We start from the raw sequence: 24,381 nt of genomic DNA, 5'->3' as shown, positions 1-24,381 counted from the left end.
GCTACAGCTGACCAAGTAACCCCTTGCTCAAGCCAGCGACCTTGGGTCCAAGCTGGTGAGCTTTGCTCAAACCAGATGAGCCTGCACTCAAGCTGGCAACCTCGGGGTCTCGAACCTGGGTCCTCTGCATCCCAGTCCGATGCTCTATTTACTGCACCACTGCCTGGTCCGGCTGTTCTCTCTGTTTCTGAGATCACTTGACTTTATTGTATTTTAGAGCTTGCCACCCCATAACCTACAGAATTTTGTATATATTTTTTCTTCCCAAAGCTTATAATTGTGTTATACAATTTCTTTTAATGTAAACTGTAATGCCAGTGGTCAAGGCCAGGGAAGTTCACATTGGATTCGGGAAGACAACAGAGAAACTGCAAGCTGAAAGATGATGTGCCATTATCATTTATGAGATTCTCATAACAGCAGGCAAGCAAACAGGCAGGGGAAACCACTTCTTGTGGCAGCAGGTGAGCGAAGAGGAAAATCATCCCTTTTGGCTCCAAGTGAACAGGAAAACCACCTCCTGGCTACTTTCCCATGAAACCAGAGGAAGAGACCTGAGAGTTGTCCTCAAGATCTGAAGACAGCCTGACCAGGTGGTGGCGCAGTGGATAGAGCGTTGGACTGGGATGCGGAAGGACCCAGGTTCGAGACCCCGAGGTCGCCAGCTTGAGCGCGGGCTCATCTGGCTTGAGCAAAGAGCTCACCAGCTTGGACCCAAGGTCGCTGGCCCTAGCAGGGAGTTACTCGGTCTGCTGAAGGCCCACGGTCAAGGCACATGTGAGAAAGCAATCAATGAACAACTAAGAAGTCGCAATGCGCAACGAGAAACTAATGATTGATGCTTCTCATCTCTCTCCGTTCCTGTCTGTCTGTCCCTGTCTATCTCTGCCTCTGTAAAAAAAAAAAAAAAAAAAAAAAAGATCTGAAGACATGATTTATTACCTTTACCTCACCTCCAACCAACTAGGTCCAGCATTACCTGAACCCCTAACCCACAGTGTCTTGGGATTTTGCCCTATATAATTAGTAACCTACACACCATCGGGGAGTTCAGTCACTTGAGTACAGTATTAGCTTCTTGTTCTTCTGGATGGTGCCATTCATAATAAAATAACCAATATTTCTCCACTGCATTTCTCTGTTTTTGGTGTTTGGCTTTGCTAGCGCCAGATGAATGAACTCTTTCTGTTCTGTAACATTAACAGGATTGTGGACAGGCACCATCATCTTGCAGAGGACTGTTTCTGGAAACATATACAGTGTGTCTGTAAAGTCATGGTGCACTTTTGACTGGTCACAGGAAAGCAACAAAAGGCGATAGAAATGTGAAATCTGCACCAAATAAAAGGAAAACTCTACCAGTTTCATACCTATTCACTGCAGTTCGATGTGGGCTCACGCACAGATTTTTTAAAGCTCCTTAGGTAGCTATCCTGTATAGCCTCTACAGACTCGTCACTGACTGATGGCCTACCAGAACGGGGTTTCTCCACCAAACTGCCGGTTTCCTTCAACTGCTTATCCCACCAAGTAATGTTATTCCTATGTGGTGGCGCTTTGTTATAAACGCGCCGATATTCACGTTGCACTTTGGTCACGGGTTCGAATTTAGCGAGCCACAGAACACACTGAACTTTCCTCTGTACCGTCCACATCTCAACTGGCATGGCCGTGGGCTGCTCCACTGTATACACGGTGTTATATCATCATCTGTACATGCGCACATGCTGCCACATCATCCTACAGACACTGGAAGGGTTTTCCTTTTATTTGGTGAAGATTTCACATTTCTATCGTCTTTTGTTGCTTTCCTGTGACCGGTCAAAAGTGCACCATGACTTTATGGACACACTGGAGATTCTCGAAAAGGAACTTTAGCCCAGTTATGATATGAACCTTGAACAAGAGAGTGCCTGATAAGTGATAGGTGAACTCAGGAACTTTGTAACAGAAATAAGAGAGGCCAGATCTAGGAGTGGGAGAAGAATTGTTTTTTAAGGAAAAATGAGAGTAGAATTGAAGAGGACTGCTAAGATTGTCAACACAACTTTTAATCTCCCCTCTTCCAGAGGATAATTTTACATATCCTATCCTATTGTTTCCTCTTCAGGTAACTAGGACCCAGTGTCTGTACCATCATTTTTTTCCTTTTTTTAAAAAAAAATTTTAATTTTTTAAAATTTTATTAATTTTTAGAGAGAAGAGAGAGAGAATGAGAAAGAGAGAGAGAGAGAGAGAGAGAGAGAGAAGGGGGAAGGAGGAGCAGGAAGCATCAACTCCCATATGTGCTTTGACCAGGCAAGCCCAGGGTTTTGAACTGGCGACCTCAGAGTTCCAGGTCGACACTTTATCCACTGCGCCACCACCGTTCAGGCCTCTTTTTCTTTTTTTTTTAAGTGAGAGGAATGACGACAGTGAAACAGACTGCTGCATGCATCCCAACTGGGATCCACTCAGCAACCTGGTCTGGGACTGATGCTGGAGTACAGAGCCATTTTCAGTGCCTGAGGCTGATGCATCTCAGCACATGGGGTCACACCGGAACCCATCAGCCACCAGATGCAGGATGGGAAGAGGGAGAGAGGGGGAGGGGGAAAGGGAAGAGGGAAGAAGCTGATGGTCACTTCTCCTTTGTGCCCTGACCAGGAATCCAAACCTCTGTGGACACTCTATCCACTGAGCAACTGGCAGGGCCCATACCATCTTGAGATTTGGGGGAGTCACTGTAAGCAACATCCAAACGTCAAATACATTTCTATGAATTTATTTGAGCCAAACTGACAGTTGTAAGGAAGCAAAACTCTCAGCTGATTGAGAACATGCTCCGGAAATGGGCAGTTTCACAGTTCATTTTATACATTAGAACTAAAGGAGGAGATATATAGGGGCTCACATTCATTGATGGTAGATTGCAGAGGTGGGAAAAAGCAAAGAGGGGAAATCTCTGAGATTGGATATAAAGCAAAAAGAACAAACTTCTTTTACATGGGTGGTTACAGGGTAGTTAATTAACATTTACAGCATATGGGGATGGTGAGGAACAAGTTCAGAGCGAGGGGTTTTGTGGTCTAGTGTTCTGGTGCTCTGGGTTGCACCCTACCGGGGTCTGGAAAAAGAAGATTACTCTGAAATTCCAAGAGTATGTTATCTTAGATGCAAAAAGGCAAAAGCCAGGTTCAATTCCGGTGAACATGGACCTTTTCCAAGGAAGAGAAATGCCTAGTACGTGGCTACCTACCATGATTCACTTTTAGTTAGGAATTTTTATGTTCGGACGATCCTACGTGGTTACTTCCGCCCCCCCCCCCCCCAATGAATTTGGCAGGGTTAGTATGGGGTGATAGGGTTGCAGGTGGTGGCCATGACTTCCTCCTTCCGTAAGTGGACAAAGGGACACTGACGGACTGGATGTACCAGGTCACTACCCCCTGGGCATCCGGGTGACTAACCCGGGTGTGGAAAGTCTCCTAGCTTACTTTAAGGTTAATCTTACATAAATCGCTGAAAGCTACATTTTTCCTTAAGGACTACTAGCCCCCACCCTAACCCTACCTAGAGCACCGGTTGCTGACCTCTGCCTTAGGAGTCAGCCGGGCAGAGACCCCCTAATAACCTTTTCTTAACCCTGAATTCGGGTGTCCTCCTTCCAACCTTACATGGGGCTCCTTTTTCTTCCGCAGGGGTTTTAAGGCATAATTTCTGCCCATTTTCAGGTATAGGAGTAAAGCCTGTGCAAATGCTGAGAAACCTTAGATTTGCCTGAAAAACATAACATTTTTCTGGGGTGGGAAGTGGAAGAGGGTAGGCCTAGGCGCTGGCCGTATTGAAAATCAGGACACCTTCTCAGTTTACGAAGTCCCTTCAGAGGAGGGAGAAGAGACTGAGCAGAAGCCCCGCCTCGCGGCCCGGAGGACGCCCGACAGGGGCGGGGCCAGCGCACAGCGCCACCACGTGACCCCTCGCCTTTAGGAAATCGGGCGCATGCGCGCCGCGCGCTCTCCCTGGGAGGAAGCGACTGAGGCGTTTGCAGGCGTGCTGCGGAAGCTGTGGGGATTGAGACCACGAAGTTTCCACCTTCAGCTCTCTTGGCCCTGTCTACGGCTCATGGCATTGAGTCGTATCCGTCGTCAGGTCAGCCGGGGTGGGCGCCTTGGCATTTGTAGGAGGAGCTGGTACGCTGGGCATGGAAGGGCCTGCCTGGTCGCGGGCACGCCGGAGCCGGGCCTCCGTCTCCCGCCGGCTGTGCGGCCTGGCTGGGCCTGGGCCCCCAGCTGTCCGTGCCTTCCTCTTCCCACCTGTTGGGTAGAGCAGTGCGAGGTTTCTTTTCTTAGACCAGACGTCTCTTTGACGGGCGGGCAAATGTAGGCCTCCACCTTGATTTAGGAATCAGCTGGGGGGCGAGTCTGAAGTCCTTGCTTCCCCGAGAGCTGGAAAGCGGTGTGGCGGGGCGACGGGGCGGAGGGTCTCGGGCCGGCCGCCGGGGCCCTGGGGGGTGTAATTTGGGTCTTGTGGATACAGCTTAATTCAGGCGCCTTGTGGGGCGCGTTCTGACTGACTACAAGAGCCGCATTTTTGGGACCTTGAGTCACAGCACCCTAAAGATAATCCATCCATGGCTTTTGGCAGGATAGGGTAGAAGCAGAGAAAACTAGACATTAAAGATCTTTTGAAGAAATCAGTTTCTCTAACGCCTACCTTGCCTGGCCAGGTTGCTGGGTTGGTGGGAGCGTGGTCCTGATGGGCAGGGATTGTCGGTTGGGTCCGGTCAGGTCTCATGCGGGAACAGATCAATGTTTCTGTTTCTCCCTTAAAAAGAAAAAAAGGAATAATGCCTACCTTAAGTTAATAAGTAGTGTGCTCTTAATGTGATGGATGATGATACTATAATAACGCCTTATTTTATGCCATTAGGTTATTATTTTTTAATTTGATATTTATGGTGTCTTCTCTTTAAGGACCTAACGTTATTTGTCCACCGATCCAGCCTGTTAAGATATACTTTAGACTTTTCTACAGCTGAGATGGTTAAAGCTTAAGAGAACAAGTATCACAGATGGAAAGATGAAGCTCATGTTGGAACTTGAGTATTTTGGGCTTAAAAAAACAAGCAGCTACTGTTAGGTGTTTCCCCCTCCCCCCATTTATAACCTTATTCTAGAGTTGCAAAAGTTGGAAATTTCCACCCTACAGCCTTTGGTGTAGGGAAAAGGTAATGAAAGGAATTCTATTGAAGAGGACTAGAGTCTAGAATAATTAGGGGTTGATCAAAGATGGCTAATTAATAGGTGGTATGAGATATTTGAAATGAAAATTGAAAAGCAGAATTTTTTTAGTGTTACAGTATTTGGAATTATTTTTAGTTGCTTGCTTACATTTGAATAAGAAAAAGAATTTTATATATCAAATGTTAAAACTTGTTTGTGTGTGTGTGCATGTTTCTTTTTCTAAAACTTTTTCCATTATTTGAGAGAGGAAAGGAGAGAGAAGCATCAACTCATTGTTCCACTTATTTGTGCACTCATTGGTTGTGTCAGTTGCTCTGACTGGGATCCAGCCCATTTTTGGCATGCCTAGAGGATGTGCTGTCCACTGAACCACCTGGCCAGGGCCTTTGTGTGTGCATTTCAAGCAGAAAGAATAGAACTTTATGTGGTGTGTTTATACTCCTGCATCTAGCATAGGATTTTATTTTTCAAGTGTAGGATTAAAAATTTTTTTGGTTTTTTTGTATTTATTGATTTTTAGAGAGGAAGGGAATGAGAGAGAGACATAAATGTTTCTCTATGTGCTCTCAACCAGGGAAAGAACCTGCAACCTTTGTATTTCTGGATGATGCTCTATCCAACAGAGCTATCTGGCCAGAGCTGGGATATTTTTTTAAATAACCAAAGGAGAAAATAATAGTTCTAGCCAAAGGTTGATGCCCCTCCCCTTACAAAAACCTGACTTGGACAGACATTTGTGTAAGACAATTTGTGTGTGTGTTTGTGTCCCAGTTTCTGGAACACAGCAAGTATTTATTTAATACATACAGACTTAAAAAGGTCAATCTGCGACCATTCTATTGAGTCTCTGAAAACAGTTGCTAAAACCAGTAGTAATGATAGTCTCTTTTCTTAACAGCCTGAGTCTTAAAATTAGCTTATCTGTGGCCTGACCTGTGGTGGCATTGACCTGAAACACTGAGATCGCAGGTTCAAAACCCTGGGCTTGCCCAGTCAAGGCACATACAGCAAGCAATCAGTGAACAACTAAACTGAAGCAACTATTCTTGCTCCCCCTCTTCTCTCTGTAAGGTCAATAAATAAAATCTTTTTTAAAAAAATTAGTTTATCTGTGGATGAAGCACAGAGTAACTTGTTGTTTACAAAGTTGGTTGATTTGCATTTCTCAAACTTTTTTTTTTTTTTTTTTACTGATTTTTAGAGAGAGAAAGAAAATGGGGTAGGAGCAGGAAGCATCAACTCCTATATGTGCCTTGGCCAGGCAAGCCTAAGGTTTTAAACCTGCGACCTCTGCATTCCAGGTTGACACTTTATCCCCCACCACAGGTCAGAAAATATTGCTCAAACTTCTGATTTTTAGTCCTTAGTGATGTCTTCAGATTTTGGTGTTGCTCTTTTATAAAAAGAATAATCACTTCTGTGCGAGACAGGTTGTAAACTGACAAAGTCCTTATAGCCTTAAACTAAGCCCTTCCCCATACCCTTTTAAGACTAAGACACCCCCCCCCCCCCCCCGCCGTTGACTCTTGCATGGTGGGGGGTGGTGCACCCTTATGAGGATGCTCATTTATACCTCAGATGTGTGACTTTGTATCAGAGACTTTCTTATTTGTATATGGCTCTGCACTATATAATAAAGCAGACTGGGGGCTTTGCTTTTGCTCTTGCAAGCTATGGGCTGTGCAGAGACCTCCCAATCCCGTCCTTTTTATCTTTGAGTCTATTTCTTCATTCCGCTCTGTTCTCATTCAGGACCTGGACAATTACTAGCCGTACAATTCTATAGGCATAAATATAGAAAGTTAAAGAAGGTATTACATCAAACTTCCCATCTTTAATTATATATGGATTATCTAAGTCATCCTCCAGATTTTAGGAAGACAGGTTGAATTGTCAGTCAAAAGGTTTTTTTGTGGGTTTTTTTTGAATGTGAAGGAGAGAGGGACAGATAGGGACAGCCAGATAGGAAGGGAGAGAGATGGGAAGCATCAGTTTTACGTTGTGGCTCCTTAGTTGTTCATTGCTTGCTTTCTCATATGTGCCTTGATGGAGGGAATGAGGGGCTATAGCAGAGCAAGTGAACCCTTGCTCAAGCCAGTGACCTTGGGCTTCAAGCCAGCAACCTTTGGGCTTAAGCTAGCAACCGTGGGGTCATGTCTATGATCCCACGCTCAAGCCAGCGACCCCGTGTTCAGGCTGGTGACCTGTGCTCAAAGTGGCGACCTCAGGGTTTCGAACTTGGGTCCTCTGTGTTCAAGTCCGATGCTCTATCCACTACGCCACTGCCTGGTCAGGCAAAACAGATTTTTTTAAAATTGATTTTAGAGAGAGAGGAAGGGAGAGAGACACAGTTTGATTTTTTGTTCTAGTTATTTATGCATTCATTTTTTTGTGTGTGTGTGGTCACAAGACATTTTATGCATTCATTCTTTTTGTGTGTGTGTAGTAGAGACAAGGGAGAGACAGAGAGAGGAACAGAAAGACAGGAAGGGAGAGAGATGAGAAGCATCAATTCTTTGTTGTAGCTTCTTAGTTGTTCATTGATTATTTTCTCATATGTGCCTTGACCCAGGGGCTACAGCAGACCAGGTGACCCCTTGCTCAAGCCAGAGACCTTGGGCTTCAATCCAAGGACCTTTGGGCTCGAGCTGGCAACCATGGGTCATGTCTATGATCCCACGCTCAAGCGGCAACCTCAGGGTTTCAAACCTGGGTTCTCTGCCTCCCAGTCCGATGCTCTGCCTACTGTGCCACTGCCTGGTCAGGCATGCATTCATTTGTTAATGCTTTTATCTCTAAGGATTTGTTTTATTTTACTCATTTTATTTTTATTTTAGCCAGAAGAAGGGGATGGGGAGAGAGAGAGAAGAACATCAGTCCTTTCCTGTATGTGCCCTGACTGAGGATTTAACCATCAACCTCTGTGCTTTGGGACAGTACTCTAAGCAACGGAGCTATTCGGACAGGGCTTCATTAGTTGATTTTTCTATGTGCCCTGATCAGGGCTCAAACCCACAACCTTGCTGTATCAGGATGATGCTCTAACGAACTGAGCTATCTGGCTAGGCCAAGCACTCCTCTTCTTAATACTATCCTCTTTTGGCTGTGATACAGTGTTGTAGTGTATGTTCTTAAGTAAATGTTTTTGTTTATTTTCATAATATATGCAAAATTGCCATTGAGTGCATTTTGTTTGACTTTCCTCCAGAAAGATATCTTTGAAATTTTTTCTGTCTTCTATAATAAAATCAAATGAAGCTACCAGAATTTAAATTTTATTTTAACTGTATGGATACATTTCAACAATATTATCTTTGTTTTCTAAAATTTTATCCTGAGCTAAGTGATGAACTTCCTCCTAAAACATATCCATGACCAGAATTTGTTTTGTTGTTCTACCTTTAGCCCTCAGAACAGATATTAAGACCATAGTTATTTAGATTTTTACTTGAATACCCAATAACAAAATAGTAGATTTTGAGAAAATGTGTTAGTTTCATTTATAAAATAGAATCTAATAAACATAATTATGAATTATGTTAGATCAAGAATCAATTTACTATATATTTTTATATATAGTAAATATATATCAATTTACTATATATCTTTAATAGCTAATGAGGGCTTAACTTTTTATTTTTAAATTTTTTGTGACAGAGAGAGAAACATACAGACAGGAAGGGAGAGAGATGAGAAATACCAATTCTTCAGTGTGACACTTTAGTTGTTCATTGATTGCTTTCTCACATGTGCCTTGATTAGGGGTCTACAGTAGAGCAAGTGACCCCTTGCTTAAGCCAGCAACCTTGGGCTTTTAGCCAGCAATGTTTGGGCTCAAGCCAGTGACCATGGAGTCATGTCTATGATCCCACACTGAAGCCAGTGAGCCCCGCTCAAGCTGGTGAGCCCACGCTCAAGTAGGCAACCCTGGGGCTTCGAACCTGGGTCCTCTGCATCCCAGCATGGTGTTCTAATCACTGCGTCACTGCCTGGTCAGGCACTAATGAGGGCTTTTTAAAAAGTGCTTTTGCCTCAGTTGGTTAGCTCAGCCATCCCAAACGCCAAGGTTGTAGGTTCAGTCCCCAGTAGGGGTACATATGGGAAGCAATCAACTGAGTAGAATAACAAATGACTGTTTTCATCTCACTCTTTCTTTCTCTTTCTAAAATCAATCAATACATTTTTTTAAAAAGTAAAAAGTGGTTTTGATGATGCCAAATATTTGGAAGATGTTTCTCTTTATTTTTTTTCTACAGATCATTAGCTGAAGACAAAATAAACAGTATGCAAAATTCTCACATGGATGAATACAGAAATTCTAGTAATAGCAGCACATGCAACAGTTCAGAGGTAGTGGTAGAGCAGACAGCTGATTTCAGTACTGAAATTTTGAATGTTATGGAAATGGAACAGTCACCTGATGGATCTCCTAATGTGAATGCAACTGCAGAAGAAAATGAAATAACAAATGCTGTGGACCTTCCAGTGACAGAAACGGAAGCAAATTTCCCTCCAGAATATGAGAAGTTTTGGAAAACGATTGAAAATAATCCTCAGGATTTTACAGGCTGGGTATATTTGCTTCAGTATGTAGAACAGGAGGTTAGTAACTTTTAAAATGGGACTAATGGGACAGATTATTCAAGTCATTAGATTGGGCCTTACTGTTTTGTAATTAAAGTTGCTTTTCTCGTAATTTTCAGATTAAGTTGAATAACATTAGATATATACATTTTTTAGCGTCAAAATAACAAAAAAAATTTTTTTTCTGTTGACGAGAGAGAATAAAGGAAAATGAGAAGCATCAACTCATTGCTTCACTTAGTTGTTACTTTTAATTTTGCACTCATTGGTTGCTTCTCATATGTGCCCTAACCAGGGATCAAACCCATGACTTCAGTGTGCCATGGTGACTCTTGATCCACTGAGTCACCCAGCCAGGGTCCCCTAAAAAACACTTATGGCATTAGTATGTTATAGAAAGTCAGTATTAGGCCAGACTAGGCAGTGGTGCAGTGGATAGAGCGTCGAACTGGGATGCGGAGGACCCAGGTTCAAGACCCTGAAGTTGCCAGCTTGAGCGTGGGCTCATCTGGTTTGAGCAAAGCTCACCAGCTTGGACCCAAGGTCGCTGGCTTGAGCAAGGGGTTACTCAGTCTGCTGTAGCCCCATGGTCAAGGCACGTATGAGAAAGCAGTCAATGAACAACTAAGGTGTCGCAACGAAAAACTAATGGTTGATTGGTTGATGCTTCTCATCTCTCTCCATTCCTGTCTGTCTGTCCCTATCTATCCCTCCTCTGACTTTCTCTCTGTCCCTGTGTAAAAAAAAAAAAAAAAGGAAGTATTAGTACTAGAGTCAAAGTGTGTATCTGTATATAATCTATGAATAAAAAGTTACTTTGTAGTTTGACAGGATTAGTTCCTTCTGTTTCAAAGGATAAGATTGCATTTGCAGGAAATAGGACTGTTGTGTGTATGGTTTTTATTCTTGCCATTTATTTTATTTGAGATAATGCATTTGAAAGAAATAATAAATATTTTTGTGACAGAAACTTCCAAGATAAACATCTCATTTTATTTTCATCAGAATCACTTGATGGCTGCAAGGAAAGCATTTGACAAATTTTTCATACACTATCCATATTGCTATGGTTACTGGAAAAAGTATGCAGACCTTGAAAAGCGGCATGACAACATTAAACAATCAGATGAGGTGTGTATATCACTGAATGAAGTTATTTCTGTTAGGTACTGTAAGCCAAATAACAAAACAAAGACTTTTTATTTATTTTTTTGGCTCTCAGTACCTACGATTTGTGGTCAAACAATTTTATAGGGTATTTTATTTGCATTTGTCACACTTGTGGCATTTGTAGCTAATATTTTCTCTCTTTGTTGGCAGGTGCGTTAAACCTCTACAGTTTGTCAAGCTTTGCAGTGCAAGCCTCTGTATTACACTGCAGCTTAACAAGTAGGGCAGGGCTTTTCTCTCACTTACATTTATTTCTCATTTTCCAAACAATATAGTTGGTTTGCTAGTCACATTTGCTACGTCTTATTGCATTTTTGGTCAGACGCTGTCATTGGTGCTCTAATGGGTCTGTGCCCAATGGTCTGTAACCCAAAGCCTGCCCACACAACCCGGTCAGAATGCAGGGACTGCTGCGCTTTGAAGATCAAGACTCTGCACGTGGGGATCAGAACATTGCCATGTTCTATCCAACCTCCACCCAAATGGTAATGGTAGATTATTTAAACAAAATTCCAGTAATTAGTATTTCTAAGGTTCACCGGATAACACAGTGTTGCCTCTCTGTTAAGAAATAATTAAATATTTGAAGTACAGTTTTGTTGTTTTCTTCTTAGGTGTATCGTCGGGGGCTTCAGGCAATACCTCTTAGTGTTGACCTTTGGATACATTATATAAACTTCTTAAAAGAAACATTGGACCTTGGGGATTCTGAGACAAACAATACAATAAGAGGGTATGTGAAATTCTGATACTGAAATGTGTTCAGAGATATAAATTATACATCAAATATTCTTTTTTTTTTCCGTATTTTATTGAAGTTGGAAATGGGGAGGCAGTCAGACAGACTCCCACATGTGCCTGACCGGGATCCACCCTGCACGCCCACCAGGGGGCGATGCTCTGTTGCAACCAGAGCCATTCTAGTGCCTGAGGCAGAGGCCATGGAGCCATCCTCAGCGCCCGGGCCATCTTTGCTCCAGTGGAGCCTTGGCTGCGGGAGGTGAAGAGAGAGACAGAGAGGAAGGAGAGGGGGAGGGGTGGAGAAGCAGATGGGCGCTTCTCCTGTGTGCCCTGGCTGGGAATCGAACCCGGGACTCCTGCATGCCAGGCTGATGCTGTACCACTGAGCCAACCGGTTAGGGCCCATCAAATATTCTTACGTTGATAATAGAACTGTTTGTAAATACAGAACTAAAAGTTTAAGTTCCATGTATTTTTCACTATTTGAAAGAATGATATCTGCAATAAATGTATGCAGGATTATAAAAAATGCAGATAATGAAGTCCCCTTCCATTCCACATGCCCCTTATGTCTCCAGTTCCACTTCTTTCATGGTTAATGGCTTGAAGTACGTTCTTTCCGATATGTACAAATGTCCATGTACGTGTATACATATTATGCTTTTATTTTTAACAGACTATTTTGGAATCTCTACCATAATTTTTTAACCATTGCAAAGTATTTTACAGTATCAAGTTACTACATTTTTTTTGACCAAATCCTTATTTGTGCGACATACTCAGTGCATCAGTGAACATCTCTATACAAATCAGTACTTATATAGAGCATGCTATAAATGGAACTCTGTCAAAGGGAGTACACAGCTAAATTTTAGCTATTGTTTCCTCAAAAGTGATATTTTCAACTACAGTGTATGAGAGCATTTTCCCATAGCCAGACCACGTAGTTCTTTAACTTTCATTGGTGTCATTTTACTTTACATGTCTCTAGATTGTTCATCCTGGTTTGCTATCTTTTCATAGCTTATATAAGCCATTTTAACATTGTCTGTTCATATTATTTACTCCTTTTACTTTTGGATTATCTTTTTTTTTATATTTTAGAGAAAGAGAAAGAGAAAGTGACAGACTGACAGGAAGGGAGAAAGATGAGAAGCATCAGTTCTTTGTTGCGGCACCTTAGTTGTTCATTGATTGCTTTCTCATATGTACCTTGACCTGAGGGCTCCAGCCAAGCCAGCAATCTTTGGGCTCAAGCCAGCGACCATGGGGTCATGTCTAGAGCCCACTCTCAAGCTGGTGAGCCTGTGCTCAAGCTGGTGATCTTTGTGTTTCAAACCTGCATCTTCATGGTCCCAGGCCAGTGCATCACCACCTGGTTAGGCTGGATTATCTTTTTCATATTGATTATAGGAATTTAAATAAAATTTTTTTTTTTTTTTTTTTTTTTTTTTTTTTTTTTACAGAGACAGAGTCAGAGAGAGGGACAGACAGACAGGAACGGAGAGATGAGAAGCATCAATCATTAGTTTTTCGTTATGCATTGCAACACCTTAATTGTTCATTGATTGCCTTCTCATATGTGCCTTGACTACGGGCCTTCAGCAGACTGAGTAACCCCTTGCTCGAGCCAGTGACCTTGGGCTCAAGCTGGTGAGCTTTTGCTCAAACCAGATGAGCCCCCGCTCAAGCTGGCAACCTCGGGGTCTTGAACCTGGGTCTTCCGCATCCCAGTCTGACGCTCTATCCACTGCGCCACCACCCGGTCAGGCTAAAAAATTTTATTTTTAAATTTTATATTTATCATGTATGGCTTATAGTTTAAAAAGTCTTTGTTAAACTGCTTGTCACAAAAGTAGTCCTTCCACCCATCTTGAAATATTTTAGCTCTTCTGGTTTTCCAACCTGTTTGTTATGGTAACTCTCCAGTACTTTCTCTCTTTCTTCATTAGCTGAGTACATTATGATTCTGTTATGGTAGCTAAGAATTTTAGTTTAACTCTTGTCCTTCCTTTCCTTCCCAGATAGATATGTATGTGTCATAGCCTTTTGTTTTTCCTGGAGTTACTATTGCCTCCCATCTCCCTTTTTTTTATTTGCCTTGTTTTTCATTGAACATTTAAATATTTTGACCCCCTGTCATGACCTGGCCAGGTAGCTGAATTTCTTGGAGTGTTATCCTGCTATGCCAAGATTGTAGGTTTGATCCCAGGTGAGGGCACATTCAAGAATGAATCAGTGAATGCATAAATAAGTGGAACAACAAATCGTGTCTTTTCTTCTTTCCTTTCTCTCTTTAAAATCAATAAGTAAAAATTAAAAAAAAAATGTTTAGCTTGAGCAGGTGGTGGCACAGCGGATAGAGCACAGTGGATAGAGTGTCAGACTGGGACGTGGAGGACCCAGGTTCGAGGCCCCAAGGTTGCCAGCTTGATTGCAGGCTCATCTGGTTTGAGCAAGGTTCACCAGCTTGAGCCCAAGGTCGCTGGCTCGAGCAAGGGGTCACTCTATCTGCTGTATCCCTTGGGTCAAGGCACATATGATAAAGCAATCAGTGAACAACTACAACTACAACAAACAATTGATGCTTCTTATCTCTGTCCCTTCCTGTCTGTCTGTATCTGTCCCTCTCTCTGTCTCTGTCACACACACAAAAATAAATACATTAAAAAAGAAATACACAGCCTGATCAGGCAGTTTTGCAGTGGACAGAGCATCGGACTGGAACGCCGAGGTTCCAGATTAGAAATCCTGAGGTCGCCGGCTTGAGCATGGGCTCATCTGGCTTGAGTGTGGGTTCACCAGCTTGAGTACAGGGTTACTTGATCTGCTGTAGCCCCAGGTCAAGACACATGAGAAAGCAATCAATGAATATCTAAGGAGACTAGGAGCCGCAATAAAGAATTGATGGAAGCAACTATGACTTGATGCTTCCTGTTGTACACCCCCACCCCCACCCCCTTGTCCTTTCTCTCTCTCCTCTTTTTAAAATAAAAATCAATAAAATCTTAAAAAGAAAATCAATAAGTGCATAGATGAATATAACAACAGATATTTCTCTCTCCCACTCTCCCCCTTTTCCCCCATCTCTCTCTCTTTCTCTCTCTAAAATCAATATAAAAAGTTATCTAAAGTTATAAAAAGACTACTTCACATAATGTACAAATGCTATGTAAGTTATTTTTTGGAGTTAAAAAATACTACTTAATTTCAAAATTGTAAAATAGAATTATACTCTGAAATTTTTAAGTTCTATTTTTTTCTCTTCCCTCTTAGAATATCTCCTGGAACTTTTCTATATTCTGATAGTCATCATGATTTTGGAATATGTCTTTACCTCATTCCTGGGTTTCTGATTCTTTTTCTGGCTCTTTTATTATTAAGACTTATTTATTAGATCCTATTTCTTGATTCATGCCTACCTTTTAGAAAGTGCATCCTATTACTTTATAAAGTACACTTGGGATAAAATAAAGAAATGAAGGTTTTCTGAAACAACCAAATTGATGGTCTGGTGGGGTATAGAATTGAAAGTAACTTTTCCTTTGGCCTCAGAAGGCATCTCTTCATTCACATATAGCTTCTGGTGTTGCAGTTGAGAAGTGTGATACTATTCTGGATTCCTTTTATATGACTTGTTTTCCTTGAGGAAACTTTTACAGTGTTCTTTTTATTTTTAATTTAATGCAAGTTTTTTTTTTAATACAGGTGTTTTTATTTTGTTTGTTGTTTTTTTTTAGTTAGAGAAAGAGACGGAGGGAGAAAATTGAGAAGCATCAACTTGGAGTTGCCACACTTTAATTGTTTATTGATTACTTCCCATACGTGCCTTACCTGTGGGGCTTCAGCTGAGCCAGTGACCCCTTGCTCAAGCCAGTTACCATGGGATCATGTTGATGATCCATGCTCAACTGCATGAACCAGTACTCAAGCCAGCAACCTTGGGTTTTTGAACCTGGGATGATGCTCTATCCACTGTACCACCACTGGTCAGGCATAATTTTTTTTTTTTTTCTGTATTCTTCCGAAGCTGGAAACGGGGAGAGACAGTCAGACAGACTCCCGCATGCGCCTGACCGGGATCCACCTGGCACACCTACCAGGGGGCGATGCTCTGCCCCTCCAGGGCGTCGCTCTGTTGTGACCAGAGCCACTCCAGCGCCTGGGGCAGAGGCGAAGGAGCCGTCCCCAGTGCCCGGGACATCTTTGCTCCAGTGGAGCCTCGCTGCGGGAGGGGAAGAGAGAGACAGAGAGGAAGGAGAGGGGGAGGGGTGGAGAAGCAGATGGGCGCTTCTCCTAGGTGCCCTGGCTGGGAATCGAACCCGGGACCCCTTGCACGCCAGGCCGACGCTCTACCACTGAGCCAATCGGCCAGGGCCAGGCATAATTAAAAAAAAAATTATTGATTTTAGTGAGAGGGAAAGGCAGGAAGGGAGAGTTGAGAACCATCAACTCATAGTTGCTTCACTTTAGTTTTCATTGATTGCTTCTCATATATGCCTTGGTGGGGTGGGGGGAGCTGCCACCTAGCCAGTGGTTCCTTGCTCAAGCCAGTAACTATGGGATCATGTCAGTGATCCCATGCTCAAGCTGGCGACCTTGGACTCTTGAACCTGGGACTTCAGCGTCCCAGGTGAGTATACTAGCCACTGCTCCACTACCAGTCAGGCACATACACTCTATCCTTTATCTCTATATATTAAACATTTCCTATTGTTTTGGCACATCTTTTAAATTGTTTGTATTATCCTGTTATCATACAGAACTTTTGTTATTTTATTTTATTTATCTTGTCTTCATTTTCCAAGTGAGAGGAGAAGAGATAGAGAGACAGACTCCTGCATGCACCCTGATGGAGATTCACCCAGCAATTCTCATCTGGGACCTATGCTCGCAGCCGAGCTATTTTTAGCACCTGAGGCAGAGACTCCAGATGCCATCCTCAGCAACTGGCTGAATGCACTTGAACCAATCAAGAATGATTGCAGCAGGAGAAGAGAGTGAGAGGAAGAAAGAGCGAGAGAGAGAAGGGAGAAGGGAAGGGCTGGGGAAGCAGAATTTGTTCTGAGTGCCCTGATTGGGAATGGAACCCAGGACATCCATACACTGGGCTGACACACTGCTACTTAGCTGACTGGCCAGGGAAACTTTTGTTATTGTTGTTCGGTGTTCAGTCTTTTATTGATTTCTGAGTTTTGTGCCTATCTTGCCAGGAATATGTAAATCTTGTATTTTCTTTAGTTTTTAAAATACTTAAAAAAATTTTTTCACCTGGCAGTTTGTGTCTTTTGTGAAATAAAGATTAATCTTTTATTCTTTTCATCTGATGAATAGTCCAGCTTTTCTGCATTGTTTTAAAATAACTTCGTTATCATATGTGGAATTCTCAGATATACATTGATATGTTTTGTTGATCTGTTTTTGTTTGCAGGCCAGTGCTTTTTTAAATTTAATTAAAAAATTTTTTTTAATTTATTGATTTTAGTTAGAGGAAGGTAGAGAAGGACAGAAACAGAAACATTGATCTGTTTCTGTATATTCCCTGACCAGGGATCAAACCCATAACCATTGCATTTTGGGACGGTGCTCCAACCAACCGAGCTATCTGGCCCGGGGTGGGCCAGTGCTTTTAATTACTATAGCTTTTTAGTTTCTTTTGATGTCTTTCTGGAAAAGTTCTGCTATGTTGTTTTTATACAAAATACTTTACATTTTTATATTCCAGATGAGTGATAGAATTTGTCTTTCCTGTTTCACTCAAAATTTGTTAGAGCTTTGATGGAATTGTGTTAACGTTGTAGATTAATTTAAATGGTATAATTTTATACTATTAAAAATTCCTGTTGATTCTAAAATATTTATTTTGAAAATATGTATCTAAATGTCTTACCCATTTGGATTTCAAATCTAAGGATTAAAATTGTTTATGGAAATCTCTTGACAAGAGTTAGGTATTTGCCTCACTAGGTGGTGGCGCAGTGTATAGAGCATCAGACTGGAATACAGAGGACCCAGGTTTAAAACCCCAAGGTCACCAGCTTGAGTGCAGGGTCACGAACTTGAGAGCGGGGTTGCTGGCTTATGCGTGGGGTTGCCAACTTGAGTGTGGGATCATCAACGTGATTCCAAGGTCACTGGCTTGGCTGGAGCCCCATTAAGGCGCACATATAAGAAAGCAGTCAATGAACAAGTGAAGTGCCATAGCTATGAGTTGATGATTGTCATCTCTCTCCTTTCCTCTCTCTCTAAAAATAAATAAAAATACACATTTTTATAATAAACTATAATTGTGGAATTTTAGAATCAGGAGAGACTTTTGAGAGTTTTAAAATATAAGCATACTTTTCATTACCTTACAAGGCATCTGGATCCTTTGTTGGAGATATTTTTCCAGAAAATTATTCCTTATTGTACAAAATATTTTGCAAAAAATGATTCTTTAAATTTTGACAATTGATAATTGTCTCTTCTACTCTAATTCAGTAAATATATATTTGAAGTTCAAATATGTGTTTGCAGTGTGTACATTTTACACTAATTTTATGTAAGATAAAATTACATAAAAGAAGAATATTTATTCCCTTTATGTTTTCTCACTTCTTTTAATGCAGCTATCATATACTTCTTTACTATTCTACTTTTTAAATCTCTGTATAGGAAGCAGTTGAATATAATTTTGAATTTAGCATTATCTGTTTTTTTATTTTTAAATTTTTTTAAAATTGAAGATTAACTGACATGTTGCCGTAGTAGCCCTCTTATGCACAGTTTCACTTTTCACAGTTTCAGTTACCTGCTAATTACCATGGTCTGAGTATATTAATTGGAAAATTACAGAAATAAACAATTTATAAGTTTCAGTTGTATGCCATTCTGAGTGGCGTGATGAAATCTTGTGCCTTCCTGCTCTGTCGAGCCCTGATGGGAATCATTCCTTTGTCCATTGTGTCCACGCTGTGTACGTTACCTGCTTTTTAGTCCCTTTAATAGTCGAGGTTATCAGATTGACTGTGGCATTATTGCAGTGCTTCTTTTCAAGGAACCCTATTTTACCTAATACTGTCCCCAAAGCGCAAGCGTAGTAATTCTGTTGATTCAGATATACCAAGGAGAAGCTGTAAAGTGCTTCCTTTAAGTGAAAAGGTGAATATTCTCGACTTAATAAGGAAAGAAAAAATGCCATATGCTGAGATCGCTAACATGTACGGTAAGAGCAAATCTTCTATCCATGAAGTTATGAAGCAGGAAAAAGAAGTTTGTGCTAGTTTGCTGAGAGACCACATTCACATAACTTTTTTTTTTTAAATTTTGATTTATTGATTTCAGTGAGGGGGAATGGAGAGAGAGAGAGAGAGAGAGAGAGAGACAGGAACATGGAACATGGAACAACTCCTGTATGTGCCCTGACCGGGAATCAAACTGGCAACCTCTGGGCTTCAGGATGATGCTCTAAGCCAGGGGTAGTCAACCTTTTAATACCTATCGCCCACTATTATTTCTCTGTTAGTAGTAAAATTTTCTAATCGCCCACTGGTTCCACAGTAATGGTGATTTATAAAGTAGGGAAGTAACTTTATAAAATCTATAAAGCAGAGTTAAAGTATATAATTACTTACCGAATATTTTATGGCAGATTTTCGCTAAGTTTGGCAGAATAAATCTTTATAGAACAACTTACTATAGTTAAATCTATCTTTTTATTTATACTTTGGTTGTCCGCTACTGCCCACCTTGAAAGCTGAAACGCCCACTAGTGGGCGGTAGGGACCAAGTTGACTACCATTGCTTTAAGCAATTGAGCTACTCAGCTAAGGCTTACATAATTTTTATAACAGTGTAATATCTATTTTATTGTTAACTAATTGTCATGCCTAATGTATAAATAAAACTTTGTCAGAGGTATGTATGCATAGAAAAGCTATTATACGTATATATTAGGATTCGGCACAATCAGTGGTCTTAGGAATCTACTGGGGGTCTTGGAACTAATTCTCAGTGGATACTGTATATCTGTTTGAGGTGTTGACCGTAATGATTCAATATTTGTATATACTGCAAAGTATAGAAGTAATATTTTAAAAGTGCGTTTATCGTGGAAAAATAATTTAAAGGTTATTTAATTTTTCAGAACTTTTGAGCATGCTGTTCTAGCTGCAGGAACAGATTTCCGATCTGACAGACTGTGGGAAATGTATATAAACTGGGAGAATGATCAGGGAAACCTGAAAGAAGTTACAGCTATATATGATCGAATTCTTGGTATTCCTACCCAGCTTTATAGTCATCATTTTCAGAGGTAGGTGGAAAAATCAGACTGTTGAAATATCTTTGATAGCTCAAGTAATTAATTCCTAATATTGAGGATTATAATTATCTTGAAATGTTAACAGTCTATTGGATGCAAGCAGAAATTCATTTTCTTGTTTGATAATCACAATTAACAGTGATACCTTGAGATACGAATTTAATTCGTTTTGTAACCGAGCTCATAAGTCAGTCAACTCGTATATCTAACTGCTGATGCTGGACCCGGGCGCCAACGTGCCAACTAGCAGCAGCTTCCCGAATAACGACTCTTATCTTGGAATTTCGCTTGGATCTTGAACACAAATATGGACTGAGTCGCAGCTCGTATCTTAAAAAATTCGTATTGGTATGTTCGTATCTCAAGGTACCACTCTATATACTTTTAAATTTAGATATTTTGACGTATAGATTATGATATGATTAGAAATTTGTTTTTTTTTTTTTGTTTTGAGACAGGTGTGGGAGGAGCAGGAGGCATCAACTAGTAGTTGCTTTTTTTTTTTTAAGAGAGAGAGAGAGGGATAGATAGGGACAGGCAGACAGGAACGGAGAGAGATGAGAAGCATCAATCATTAGTTTTTTGTTGTGGCACCTTAGTTGTTCATTGATTGCTTTCTCATATGTGCCTTGACCGTGGGCCTTCAGCAGACTGAGTAACCCCTTGCTTGAGCCAGTGACCTTGGGTCCAAGCTTTGCTCAAACCAGATGAGTCCATGCTCAAGATGGCGACCTTGGGGTCCTCCGCATCCCAGTCTGACACTCTTATCTACTGCATCACCACCTGGTCAGGCGCTTCTCTTTTATTTTTTTAATTCATTTTTTATTCTTTTTTCTTTTTTTTTTTTTAATTAAATTTCTGAAGCTGGAAACGGGGAGAGACAGTCAGACTCCCGTATGCACCTGCCTGGGATCCACCCGGCACGCCCACCAGGGGCGACGCTCTGCCCACCAGGGGGCGATGCTCTGCCCCTCCGGGGGGCGTCGCTCTGCCGCGACCAGAGCCACTCTAGCGTCCGGGGCAGGGGCCAAGGAGCCATCCCCAGCGCCCGGGCCATCCTTGCTCCAATGGAGCCTCGGCTGTGGGAGGGGAAGAGAGAAACAGAGAGGAGGGGGGGTAGAGAAGCAAATGGGCGCCTCTCCTATGTGCCCTGGCCAGGAATCAAACCCGGGTCCCCCGCACGCCAGGCCGACGTTCTACCGCTGAGCCAACCGGCCAGGGCTTTTTTATTCATTTTTTTAGAGAGAGATGTGTAAGAGAGAAGGGGGCGAGGAGCAGGAAGCATCAACTCCTATATGACTGGGCAAGCCTAGGGTTTCCTTTTTTTTTTTTTTGGTGATAGAGAGAGAGGGACTGATAGGAACAGACAGACAGGAAGGGAGAAAGATGAGAAGCATTAATTCCTTTTTTTTTTCCTGAAGTGAGAAGCAGGGAGGCAGACTCCTGCATGCACCCAACTGAGATCCAACTGGCATGCCCACTAGGAGGCGATGCTTTGCTCATCTGGAGCATTGCTCCGATGCGACTGGAGCAATTCTAGCACCTGAGGCAGAGGCCATGGAGCCATCCTCAGCTCCCGGGCCAACTTTGCTCCAGTGGAGCGTTGGTTGCGAGAGACAGAGGAAAGGAGAGAGGGGAAGGGTGGAGAAGCAGATGGGTCCTTCTCTTATGTGCCCTGACTGGGAATTGAACCTAGGACCACATGCCAGGTTGACTCTCTACCACTGAGCCAACCGGCCAGGACCCCAAACATCAATTCTTTGTTGCAGTTCTTTTGTCTCCTTAGTTGTTCATTGATTGCTTTCTCATATGTGCCTTGACCGGGGGTCTACAGCAGAGCAAGAGACCCCTTGCTCAAGCCAGCAACCCCATGCTCAAGCTGATGAGCCCATGCTCAAGCTGACAACCTGAGGGTTTTGAACCTGGGTCCTCTCCATCCCAGTTTGACGCTTTATCCACTATGCCACTGCCTGGTCAGGCAAGCCTGGGATTCCAAACTGGTAACTTCAGCATTCCAAGGTGACACTTTATCCATTGCACTGCCACACAGCAGGCCAGGAATTTCTGTTTTTAGACAATAGCTTCTCATCTATTTTATAGATGAGGAAACAGTAGGAATCCTGTCTTTTGTCTGAAGTGTTTTGGAGTCGTGAAGGGTAAAGGAATGAGAAAATGGAATCTGAGTTTAATTATTCTTTGTGGGTCTAAATTAATACTATATATAGCATGTATCTTACTTAAAACTTAATGACTTACTAAAGGTATATTGTGTTTCATGTAATTTATATCCAAAACAGTGAAGCATGTATTTTATATATAAAATTTTCAGTTTTCTATGATTTTCCAGTATGATTGGTATTTCATTTTAATTAGAACTGTTAACTAATCCTGTGTGTACTGTGTTTATTCTTTCTGCTGGTGTACTCAGAGTATCCCACTGGATATGGATTCAGAGTCTTTCTGAATAAGAAAGTATGATGACTGTTGACAGATCTTTGCTTTTTTAAACTAATATTGTCTATATTTTTGTCATAATTTTTATAAGTAGTATTGTGTGAAAACCTGTAAACTGAGGTACTTTTTAAATGAGTGTTTTTCTAAATTTTTCTTTACTAAAAAAAGTAGAAAACTTTATGAAACATCTGAAAAGTACTGTGGATCTGTTTTCTAAGTCAGAAGCAGTTACGCAGACCCAGGTTAGCTAGATCTGAAAATACTGTTTATATATTTTATGGAATGGATGAGGTGGGCAGGTTGCTAGGATATAATGACCAAAAGAAACACTGAATGTGGTGCTTGGTGAATATTTGTTGAACAAATAAATATGAAAGTTACATTTTATTTTTTATTTTTTTTAGAGAGAGGAACAGATAGGGACAGACAGACAGGAAGGGAGAGAGATGAGAAGAATCAGTTCTTCGTTGCGGCACCTTAGTTGTTTATTGATTACTTTCTTATGTGTGCCTGACCAGGGGCCTCCAGCCAAGCTAGTGATCCCGTGCTCAAGCAAGGTTTGGGCTTGAAGTATACTTACTGGGTCATATTTATTTAAAACTGTATTAATAAGATTGGCTAGACATCAGTGGACGGCAAACTGCAGCTAGCAAGCCACATGAGGCTCTTTGGCCCCTTGAGTGTGGCTCTTCCACAAAATACCACGTGTGGGCACTACCTCAATAAGGAATGTACCCACCTATATAGTTTAAGTTTAAAAAATTTGGCTCTCAAAAGAAATTTCAGTTGTCGTACTGTTGATATTTGGCTATGTTGACTAATGAGTTTGGGGACCACTGGGCTAGAGAAATAATAAAAAGAGATGAGAGCATCCTTACCAGGTTGTGGCACAGTCTAGTATTTGATACAGACCCATGGATTCAGGAATAATTGGGAGGTGGGGAAGAAAATGCAAACATTTGTTGATCATTTATAAGTGATAATTTTAAATTTAAATATGGATAATTGTATTTAATTTCACAATAACTTTGCAAGGTAGGTATTGTGCCATTTCACTGATGAGAGAACCAATATTAGAGAAGGGAAAAACTTTCCCTAAGTCAAATAACTAAGATGAGCATAAGTAGGGTTTGAATTTATGCCTGTCTTTGCCTCATCTATTCTATTGCAAAGGCAGAAAAGAAGTGAAGATGTCTTTAGGCTGGTTTATTGAAGAGATTTTTACTGTAGGAAGGAGAAAGGGTTTTTTTTTGTTTTTTTTCTTTAAATTAGTGGTCCTTTGAAAGAGTATACATGGTAGGAATCAACAGAGCACGTATTTTATTGTCTTCCTTTAGATTTAAAGAGCATGTACAGAATAACTTGCCTAGGGATCTCCTAACTGGCGAACAGTTTATTCAGCTGCGAAGGGAATTAGCTTCTGTAAACGGACATAGTGATGACGATGGTCCTCCTGGTGATGATCTGCCATCAGGAATTGAAGACATCACTGATCCAGCAAAGGTAATTAGACTTACTAAAAACTCCTTCAGTGTGTGAGAAACTAGACCAGGCATGGCCAACATAAGGCCTGTGGGCCGGCCTGTGGCCCGCGTAATGAGTTTAAGTGGCCTGCGATTAAATTTTTAATATTTCCCGCTACTTTAAAATCTCAGCTACTCAGAAGCAAAAGCGTCTTTGATTATTGGAAATCGAGATACTTAAGAAGATAGTGATACACAGAAAAGAATTGCGCATGTGACTAATCTAGGGTTAACTTCCAATAATTGGTCGAATGGATTTGTGATACTTATTTTTTAAAAAAATTCCATTATAAAGATTTACAACTTTTGTACTCGTCTGTAGTCTGTACTCGATATGAACTGTTTGACGTTTAGCGGCGATGTGAAACCCACATTCTTT

The 24,381-nt window shown here is 41.4% G+C and overlaps 1 protein-coding gene across 5 annotated transcripts in view; it reads left to right on the top strand.

Annotated features, from left to right (window-relative positions):
- The first annotated feature begins 4,003 nt into the window (after nucleotides 1-4,003).
- PRPF39 (pre-mRNA processing factor 39) overlaps nucleotides 4,004-24,381 on the top strand; it is a 33,343-nt gene continuing 12,965 nt past the window's right edge. The window contains exons 1-6 of one of the 5 annotated variants that reach the window (XM_066277824.1): nucleotides 4,004-4,131; nucleotides 9,482-9,827; nucleotides 10,815-10,940; nucleotides 11,594-11,712; nucleotides 19,849-20,016; nucleotides 23,817-23,982. In XM_066277824.1, coding sequence (XP_066133921.1) covers nucleotides 9,510-9,827; nucleotides 10,815-10,940; nucleotides 11,594-11,712; nucleotides 19,849-20,016; nucleotides 23,817-23,982 — 897 coding nt within the window. In that variant the 5' untranslated portion in view covers nucleotides 4,004-4,131; nucleotides 9,482-9,509. Of the gene's footprint in view, nucleotides 4,132-9,481; nucleotides 9,828-10,814; nucleotides 10,941-11,129; nucleotides 11,465-11,593; nucleotides 11,713-19,848; nucleotides 20,017-23,816; nucleotides 23,983-24,381 lie in introns of those variants that run through there. The other 4 variants (XM_066277829.1, XM_066277825.1, XM_066277826.1 and 1 more) reach the window with 4 other exon arrangements.

This window comes from Saccopteryx bilineata, chromosome 4, assembly GCF_036850765.1.
Source record: "Saccopteryx bilineata isolate mSacBil1 chromosome 4, mSacBil1_pri_phased_curated, whole genome shotgun sequence".
NCBI lineage: Eukaryota > Metazoa > Chordata > Mammalia > Chiroptera > Emballonuridae > Saccopteryx > Saccopteryx bilineata.
Note: the sequence above shows the minus strand (reverse complement) of the source record. Positions and strands in the feature narration are given on the sequence as shown.